Genomic DNA, 10,293 nt, shown 5'->3' with positions numbered 1-10,293 from the left:
CTGGGCGAGTGAGAGCAGATTTCCAGAAATAAGGGCCCCCCTCGTGTGTGTGTGTGTTTCTGTGTCCCTGTGATGGGTCTCTCTCTAGAGTTACAGTGTTTCTAGATAACTGGTGACTGCGTCTTGTGTTTAGACACTGAACACTATTCTCACTTAATGAGGACAGATGAGGAGTAACAGCTGGCATACTTGAAAACCTGGTTCTGAATCTGAGAGCTTAAATAATGTTTAGTCACATTTCAATACAAATTTTACCATTTTTTAATTAATTAAGGGAAATGTAAACCAGATGTCATTACCATTCATAAGATGTTTTTGACCATTTTAATTTTAGTTTTCCACTTAATCAATTGTTTTAAACCCACCGTCAATGTAATCCTTTAGTCACGGTCCTTTAATAAAATACATTTTAACAAAACAAAGTTTAAACTTGATTTCATTTCATTTATTTCCCTTTTATTCTGTGGAGAAACTGAGATGGAATAAGACACATCATAAGTTTTAGATCTTTAGTCAATTAAATAGGCTAGAGCTCTCTTCAATCATTCAACTTATTTTGTTTTTATTCTGTCAAGAATCCAGTCCTTTGTAATGTGAAGATCAAGAGACCTGACTTTGTTCATGATTCAGAATATGCTCTGGTGTTGGTGTTATAATTGTGATCACCTCACGCTTGATTAAATTTAGATATGAGCCAGAAGCTTTCAAAAAAAAACCTGTGATATCGATAGCGTTCTGAATCTATGGTTTATCTTTTAAAACCAAACCTTTATCTTATAGTTGAATTGTGTTTTCTGTATGTGAATTTCTGTTTTGCGTGCACGGGACTTTTATTTTGGTGTGGCGACATGACGTCATAAGGTTGCGTCGCGCTCCTGCGTCTGTGTTTCTGCTGAAGAAAGGTTTGTGTTTTTAATCCTTAAAGTGTTTAAATCAGTACTAACCGTTCAGACAGTTTTACAGAGGATTTTTAAATGAATCAAATATGTTTTAATGTGGTATTATAATCTGTCTAATAACAGTAATGAACGAAGTTGTTTATAGTGAGGCACATCCAGACACGAGTAACAGAAAGATGCGTCTCATTTCTCCGCCAGTAATCATAAACACTCTGTCTGCTCACTGGCGTGAAAGTAACGGTAGAGTAACAGAACACCTTTTGAGATTCAGTAAAATGACTCTTATGAACCGGTTCTTCATGAGTCACAGAACTACTGTCTCTCGGCTGAGAAGTCCTGTGGGGTTTGTCTCAAGAAAGTAGGCTGTGTATTATTTGATAAGTTTCGTGTGTCATCAGATTTAGACAGAAGAAAGTTAGATTTTTGACTAGAATGTTTTTGGACCTGGAAGTTTGTGTTTATAATTGTGAGAAAATTATGAATTGTGTGTTAAAGCCAGACTGAAAAGCTTGAAAGAAAAAATTAAAGCCACCTTGTTTAAAAACACAAATATTTTGGTTGGTTTGGTCAGAACAGATCTTGCGGGTGTTTGCTAGTCATTCCCAACTCTGTTAATAACAGTAACACAATTTTTTTTTTTTTTGCAAAACTGTGGGTTATTCCAGAAAGCAGGTTATGTGACATACCTTGGTATGTTTTAGGGTAAGTAAGCAGATAACCTCAGCCTTCGGCTCCAAAAACGGAGGTAACTTTCAGAGTATGTACAGGTGCTGGTCATATAATTAGAATATCATCAAAAAGTTGATTTATTTCACTAATTCCATTCAAAAAGTGAAACTTGTATATTATATTCATTCATTACGCACAGACTGATATATTTCAAATGTTTATTTCTTTTAATTCTGATGATTATAACTGACAGCTAAGGAAAATCCCAAATTCAGTATCTCAGAAAATTAGAATATTGTGAAAAGGTTCAATATTGAAGACACCTGGTGCCACACTCAAATCAGCTAATTAACTCAAAACACCTGCAAAGCCTCTCTCAGTCTAGTTCTGTAGGCTACACAATCATGGGGAAGACTGATGACTTGACAGTTGTCCAGAAGACGATCATTGACACCTTGCACAAGGAGGGCAAGACACAAAAGGTCATTGCAAAAGAGGCTGTCTGTTCACAGAGATCTGTGTCCAAGCACATTAATAGAGAGGCGAAGGGAAGGAAAAGATGTGGTAGAAAAAAGTGTACAAGCAATAGGGATAACCGCACCCTGGAGAGGATTGTGAAACAAAACCCATTCAAAAATGTGGGGGAGATTTATAAAGAGTGGACTGCAGCTGGAGTAATTGTTTATTGTATTTATACGCACAGACGTATGCAAGACATGGGTTTCAGCTGTCGCATTCCTTGTGTCAAGCCACTCTTGAACAACAGACAGCGTCAGAAGCGTCTCGCTTCAAAAAGGACTGGACTGCTGCTGAGTGGTCCAAAGTTATGTGCTCTGATGAAAGTAAATTTAGCATTTCCTTTGGAAATCAGGGTCCCAGAGTCTGGAGGAAGAGAGGAGAGGCACACAATCCACGTTGCTTGAGGTCCAGTGTAAAGTTTCCACAGTCAGTGATGGTTTGGGGTGCCATGTCATCTGCTGGTGTTGGTCCACTGTGTTTTCTGAGGTCAAAGGTCAACACAGCCGTATACCAGGAAGTTTTAGAGCACTTCATGCTTTCTGCTGCTGACCAACTTTATGGAGATGCAGATTTCATTTTCCAACCGGACTTGGCACCTGCACACAGTGCCAAAGCTTCCAGTACCTGGTTTAAGGACCATGGTATCCCTGTTCTTAATTGGCCAGCAAACTCGCCTGACCTTAACCCCATAGAAAATCTATGGGGTATTGTGAAGAGGAAGATGGGATATGCCAGACCCAAGAATGCAGAAGAGCTGAAGGCCACTATCAGAGCAACCTGGGCTCTCATAACACCTGAGCAGTGGCACAGACTGATAGACTCCATGCCACTCCGCATTGCTGCAGTAATTCAGGCAAAAGGAGCTCCAACTAAGTATTGAGTGTTGTACATGCTCATACTTTACATGTTCATACTTTTCAGTTGGCCAAGATTTCTAAAAATCCTTTCTTTGTATTGGTCTTAAGTAATATTCTAATTTTCTGAGATACTGAATTTGTGATTTTCCTTAGTAATCATCAAAATTAAAAGAAATAAACATTTGAAATATATCAGTCTGTGTGTAATGAATGAATATAATATACAAGTTACACGTTTTGAATGGAATTAGTGAAATGAATCAACTTTTTAAAGATATTCTAATTATATGACCAGCACCTGTAAGTAACAAGTAACAAGCCCTACTCTGAACATTCTGTTTTAAGGTTACTTTACTTCAGAGCTAGTCTCAGCCTCAGACGTCACGCCCATGGACTGCTAGCTGAACCTCTGATTTATACCGCACACAAAAGTGGAAACACTTCAGGAGTTTCGAAGTCGTTCTCTGAATGGTTAGATTACAGGATTTCCAGAAGACATGTGTGTCGCGTTCGTTAACAAAGATGCCGTGGCACCAAACCCCCTCATGGGAGAAGAAAGCCTTCGTGTTTACAACTGTGACGATGAGTGCTTATCAGGATCAACTAAATGCTGGATTTCCAAAAGTCTGTGAAATATGTAAAGTTGAGAATGTCAAAAGAGTCTTGTGTGTTAACCATGAACTTACACTGAGCTGACTGAACTTACTCCCGGACGCGTTTTTGGAACCAGCAAACCTTGAGTAAGTAAGGTTTGGGTTAAACAGCAGAGAGTTCAGGGTTTAGTAGATGGTAACTCAAACCTGCTCTCTGGAATACACCCCTGATCCAGTCTCACTGCTTTGATGCATTTCTTTCTCATGTAAGAAAATTCTCATTTTTTTGGTTGCTCGTAAACTTGCACTAAAACGTTATTTAAACTAACCAAGTAGCCATTTAATATTAATAAAATTGCTCATCTTCTTTAGTGATATAAGCTCAGAATGATCTTATTTATTTTTCATTTTAAAACAATATAGATTAATACTTTGTGGTAATGCAATATTTGTGCGCACTAAGGTGTATGGCAGGCCATGAATTCCCAAAACTACACTTGCTTTGGTGTTTTCACCGTATCAATAATTTTCAAGGGCTGCGTTCCAGTTTTTTTTTTTTTTTTTTTGATTTTTTTAAAAAAAATTCTTTCCTTCTTGTTTTTTAGTATGTTTTATTTGTTTGTTTTGTTTGATTGGTGACTTCTTGTGGGATAATTGTTGTGGTGTGTTGTGGTGGTTCGTAAGAATAGTTGTTTTTGTTTTTGTCTAATCAGTTCATTAACTGTCACTCTGACTGACTCCCTTTCTAGTGTGCTGACTACTGAGCTAGGGAGCTGATTGAGATGCACACAGAGATCTGTCTGTTAATTATTCTCATCTCAAACACACAGAGAAACTCCTGTGAAGTGACTGAGATCCTCGAGACACTGTTATAAAGATGGCGTTTATTAAAGTCGAGAGCGAAGACATGAAGATTGAGGAAGCGTTTACTGTCAAACGTGAAGATACTGAGGAACAAACAGAGATGGTGTTTATTAAAGAGGAGAGGGAAGAGGTGACGATTGAAGAAGATATAAGAGTCAAACGTGAAGATACAGAGGAACAAACAGAGATGGCGTTTATTAAAGAGGAGAGGGAAGAGGTGACTATTGAAGAAGATTTTAGAGTCAAACGTGAAGATACTGAGACACAAACAGGTTGGTTTCATTCTCAAAGTCTTTCTTCACTCATGTATGCATGTGCTCTGGTGTATTGTTAACAAAGCCGTCAATATTGTCTTATCAGTTTGAGCCCGAATCAGACCAAAAAAAATTAATTACTGAAGAGGAACCTATGCAAACACAACTCTTGCAGGACGTTTCAGTTTTTTACTTCGTAGTTTTCTAAAACTTTTTAGATACACTGTTATTTGTAAATGCTTCTGCTGTTTATGTCAGTTTTTATATGTACGGTTTATCCTTATTAAAGCTTTAGTCTTCGTAATGGGCTTGTAATTCTGGCGACTAACCATGACTTTCCTACAGTGGCCAAATCAAATACAGAACCATATCATTTAGTGTGCCTGTAGCTTAACGGTCATTTGGGTAAACACTACGGCTGCTCGATTATGGCAAAAATCATAATAACCATTATTTTGGCAATATTGTGATAACGATTATTTAACACGATTATGAGTGTGGGCCATATGACCAAAACTTTGAGTGATTTATTTAAAGACATATCAAATGTGATATATCAAATATATATGTTAAGTAAATAAGGATGCTGTGATGTCTACATTTTAGAGACCAGCAAAATTTCACAATTCTCAACCCGCGAACATGAAAAACAACCGCAGACTTGGCAACACTGTTTGGCATTTACTACACAGAGCCGTAATTCACTGACAATCTACACAAAATCGATTTTAAAATCGCAGGCGATTCTTTGTCGATTTTGAAAGCGATTTTGTGTAGCTTGTCTGTGGACTACGCATCTGTGTAGTAAATGCCGCTCCACCTGAACCATTGTTGCCAAGTCTGCGGTTGTTTTTCATGTCCGCGGGTTTGAAGCGACCCCAATACCAATAACGTGATATTTAGCCCCTAAAATGTGAATATTACCAGGGCAACCCTGACAAAAACGTATATTTTAACCCCGGGATGCAATTTTTATCTGGGAACCTCCTGGAAACGCGATTGGGCTAGTTTTGGACTAGTTTTGAGAAGCAACTGGGCAGGATTTGTTGTGAAAACCTGGCAACCCTGATCTGAACGCACGTGCTGGAGATATACTACTAATCACAGGAGCGTCTTTACTGATGAGATGCGCATGAAAATCACATTCGATTTTTTGCACAGCCCTATTTTGTTTTGGTTTGGGGTAGTTTTTTTTGGTTTGGGTTTTTTTTGGTTGCCTTTTAAAATTGTTTAATTTTATGATGTTTTAATTGTTTGAATTTTAATTATTAATTTATATTTGAGTGATGGATTGGCCATTATGAACACATGGTGTCAGTTTCATTCATACTGGATGCCAGAGGGCACCCTCGCACAGAAAATCCACATATCCAGTCACAGAAGTAGTGAACTCATGACCCTCCAGGAAATCCCTGATATGGACAAAGACATCGCTATTATATCTGTAACTGGGTAAACAGAACATATAAACATTTTGAATGATAAAACAAAGACAGTAAACACTTGACTGCGACAACATAGTTTATCTGTGTTATTTTCATAATAATTAAGTATATTTATAATTCATTGCTAATCGATGAATTATTTTTCAAGTAGCCTATGGAACATATTTTCTGCCTCATTCTGTGACAAGAAGCCACATCAGATCACAAAAGGAAGCATTTGACTGGTGTTGTGGAGTAAAAATGTTATAATGTTCTCTTTTGTTGGACAGCAGGTTTAGAAATGTGAATACAAGGGAAGTTTAGCTTTAGGCATTTTAATTTAAGCATGTTTAGTAGGGCTGGGTGAAAAAAATTATTTATTAATAAGTTAATTAATCTTTTTTTTAAATGACGTCGATTCGATATTGATTCTCAAAAGCCGCGAATCAATCTTTTCCGGTATTTTTTTCAGCAAACATTTAAAAGAAGATGTGATTAATTTGAATCTCTTCATTAGTCTTCTCCACTAGATGTCACCCTCTTATTTACCTTTCGCAATGTTACAACAGAAAACCTGTCACTCATTCAGAGCTTATCAGGGCGGAAATACTGTTGACAAGAACCAACAACAAAGCAAAATGCGCGATTTGCAATGCTCAGGTAAAATTATATAGTAATACTACAAATCTGTGGAAGCATTTGACATTGCATATAAGCGCCATGATTTCTTCAATGAATGAATGGTGCGACGCACTGTTTTGCTTACTACACACTTAATAAAGCGCTGTGTTTTCAGCCTCTGTCATCTCACTATGATGATATAAATGCACAAATTTCATCCCCAGCTGATCTGAGAGTCACTTCATTAGCATTTTACCGTTTAATTTGACAAAACTACCATCATATCACATACACAGCAGCTGCAAGTTCCTCACGGCAACCCGTCAAAATAAGTTTAGTTTAACATGAAGAAACTGTCAAAAATATATAGCTATGTGCTATTTTACATATTACTCTAACTGAAGACTCAATGTAACAACAATGATACTACTACTAATAAGAATAAATATTAAGAGAAGTTTGTTTTTAAAGGAATAATCACATTTGGTTTCTTTTAATTTTAACAGTAAACCTCTGTTGTGCAGCACTTTGTTTGCCAAAAAAATAAAAGGGTTTAAAAAAGAACCCTATACAAAAAAAAGAATAGGTTTAAAATACAGGTCTGTGGCTTTTTTTTTTTTAAATTTATGATTAATGTTCATTTTTTAGAAATATCAAACTTTTTTTTTCTGTCCTCCTCATTTGTTTGCGCACACCTGGCAAATAAAGCTAATTCTGATTAAAACTATATTCACTGAATATAATCAAAAAAATAAATAAAAAAAAATCGAGAATCGAACCAAGAATCCAATCAAATGGAATTGAGAGTTTGCGAATCGAAATTGAATCGAATTGGGACATCTGATTCGATACCCAGCCCTAATGTTTAGCTTAGTTAATGGAAGGCTACCTGCTGCCATCAGAGCAAGTGTAATTACTGCATTCACACGCTCCTCAGATGCTCTCATTTCCCGAGTGGCGCTTTTAAGTCAGAGTGTGAAAACAACATGGACACTCTCGTTGAATTTGGATTTGGTTTCCGGCGAGTTCACATGCATTTTCTCAGTCAGGAAATTATTTTTCACATGCAGTGCCAGTGATGATGCTTCTTACATCCGTTTCAGAGAACCAGAGGACAAATATTTAAATTGATTGCTCAGGCATGGCACCAAAATGTGGCACCGGAATCTGCGTTCTGATTTGGTTCTACCGGTTACATAGGTACCGGTGCCATATTGGTACTGGGTTTCGGTACCCAACCCTATGTGCACCATGAGGTAAAAGATGATTTTACATGTTTGTGTTCTGCTCCGTTTCTGAGCGCTGAGCACTTTTAAAAACATGAATAAATGTATTGAACTTAAATCAAGCACGTCCCATTTTTGCAAAAGTCAGGCTACATGATTTTACTGATTTGCATGTGGGGCTTTTATGGAGGAGGTAATCCGCAGTGCTGGAAAGAGGGCGGAATGGGGCTGGGGTGGGAGATACTGCAGATTTTGGTATCAATCCGATACCAAGTAAATATAGGGCCAGTATTGCCGATACTTTTAAAATTACACATTTAAATGACCAATTACACATTGAAAATTAACAAAAACTAATGTTAATATGACTAAAATATTCCATTCACCTTAAAGCTATGTGGATATTCTTTGCTTTTCTGAAAGAACTTTGCAAGCAGAGGAGCCCAGAATATGAAAGCAATGTGCAAAATTTCATGTTAAGCATTTTCCTCCCATAGAGATGAGTTATAAAGAAAACTTAACGTGGCTTAATGCATTAATAAAGTGATATTAAAAGGCCAAAATTTGTACCTTACTGATGATGCAAACTATGTGCAAGCATGCTGCTCAGGATATGAACACAAAGTGCTATTTTTATTATTATTATTATTTATTTATTTCTTTTTTTGTATACACCTTATTTTTCATGTAAGAGCAGGCACGGCCATTTGTGAATTTAATGTGTCTGGCTTCCAGTCGCATCTGCTTCCAGCACTTTTTAGCTGTACAAAACAGCTTGTTTTGCTGCTTGGTATTGCAAACCGGTGTTTCTTACTATAGTAATTTAATGTGCTCTCTTAATTATAAACACACAGGGTTGTAGCACAAACAATTTTACTGTTTTTGCACTGTTATTTTTTTTTCATGTTATTTCCCTACCTTGCCTAATGATGCGTAAGTCTCGCACATTCACAGAAAACAGCTTAATTCTGCATTGAAAAATAAGGTGGATAAGTTGGTGGTGTTGCTACTATAGCGAATTTCTACCATTTCATCTTTCACTGTAAAAAACTAACCTATCAATACCAGTATTGGTATCGATATTAGTATCACTCCGAACACCCCTAAATGAGATGCAATAATCTCAATTATTGTGTTTTCATAATCGTTGGATGCCAAAATCGTATTTCAATTAATTGCTCAGTCCTAGTAAACACTAGATAAAAGCTCTAATCGAAGAATAGTTTACTCTGATCAGATATTAGCCAACAAACACCAACATTTAAACTTCGCTGGTGGGATTTGTAGGCGGACAAGTAACAATTAGCATTTTGCTAACTGGCTAGCGGAGCCAAACATCATTGCCCTTTGTTTACGTCCTTGCTACAACATAAAATTAACAATAGAAATGTTTTTACATTCAGACACCTCAAAATCAGTAAGTAATAGTCTGTTTTTATGGGTAGGCCACAATGAAGACTTGTAGGTAAACACCCACTGCTATGATTGGATAACAGTTTTGCTGAGTAAACTAACTTTCGACTCCCCCGTCAGTACGCGAGGGGAATTGTTTTGAAAACGTCCAATGTGGAGAAATGGCAACCGGAATGTTTCAACCATATATGTTCGAGCCAGAGTCTGATCCCGAATTTCAAGACGATGAACCGACTGAACCTCAAATACCAAGGATGCTCCAGCCTGTGACAGCATGGTTAGTCCTTATCGTCAATCATGTTTATTTCTAATTTATTTGTGAAGTTGTTTGAACTCTTTATTTTAATGTAACCAAAGATGTTACAGACAGTTATTACTCAAAATTCAAATATTTACCAACAATGTTAGACAATAATGTGTACTACATAAGGTTTAAACGTCTTGGATGTAACAAGTTAGGTTTTTACGAACACGTACATACCACAGTTATATTATAGAAAAGCATTGCTTGTTGAGTGTTGGACCTTTATTGTTTGTTCAACGTTTTCTATACATTGAAAAACATTTACGTTGTCAGTTACACACTGCTGTCTGGCAAATAAAATGAAAATAAATCACTTGCTGTCAATCATCTGTAGGTGTACCTGTGAAAACTGTGCTGTTATGCCAACGGAAAAAGAAAATAAATGCTGTTTGGAGATTCCTGAGGTAAGTACAGTGTATATTTGTAAATTGTACAATGTAAATGTATATTTGTGTGTGTATGTGTGTGTGTTTCTGAATACTGGATTCTGATTGGCAGGTATGCAGTAAAACTGTTTAATGCACAGGTAGTTCCAAGTCAGTTTAATCACCTTTCTATATTAATGCGTTGCCTTAATTGATGCACATTAACCAACGCACACATACACAAAGAGAGAGAGATCGCTGATTGCGCTGCACACACGCATAATC

The 10,293-nt window shown here is 36.9% G+C and overlaps 1 protein-coding gene across 4 annotated transcripts in view; it reads left to right on the top strand.

Moving 5' to 3' along the window:
* Nucleotides 1-771: 771 nt before the first annotated feature.
* The window catches only part of LOC109047632 (P2X purinoceptor 7-like), a 28,133-nt gene continuing 18,611 nt past the window's right edge, over nt 772-10,293 (top strand). For 2 of the 4 annotated variants that reach the window (XM_042754159.1, XM_042754155.1), the window contains exons 1-4: nt 772-902; nt 4,368-4,673; nt 9,460-9,616; nt 9,978-10,047. In XM_042754159.1, coding sequence (XP_042610093.1) covers nt 4,415-4,673; nt 9,460-9,616; nt 9,978-10,047 — 486 coding nt within the window. In that variant the 5' untranslated portion in view covers nt 772-902; nt 4,368-4,414. Of the gene's footprint in view, nt 903-931; nt 1,258-4,367; nt 4,674-9,456; nt 9,617-9,977; nt 10,048-10,293 lie in introns of those variants that run through there. The other 2 variants (XM_042754158.1, XM_042754156.1) reach the window with 2 other exon arrangements.

This window comes from Cyprinus carpio, unplaced genomic scaffold (assembly GCF_018340385.1).
Source record: "Cyprinus carpio isolate SPL01 unplaced genomic scaffold, ASM1834038v1 S000006465, whole genome shotgun sequence".
Lineage (NCBI taxonomy): Eukaryota > Metazoa > Chordata > Actinopteri > Cypriniformes > Cyprinidae > Cyprinus > Cyprinus carpio.
Note: the sequence above shows the minus strand (reverse complement) of the source record. Positions and strands in the feature narration are given on the sequence as shown.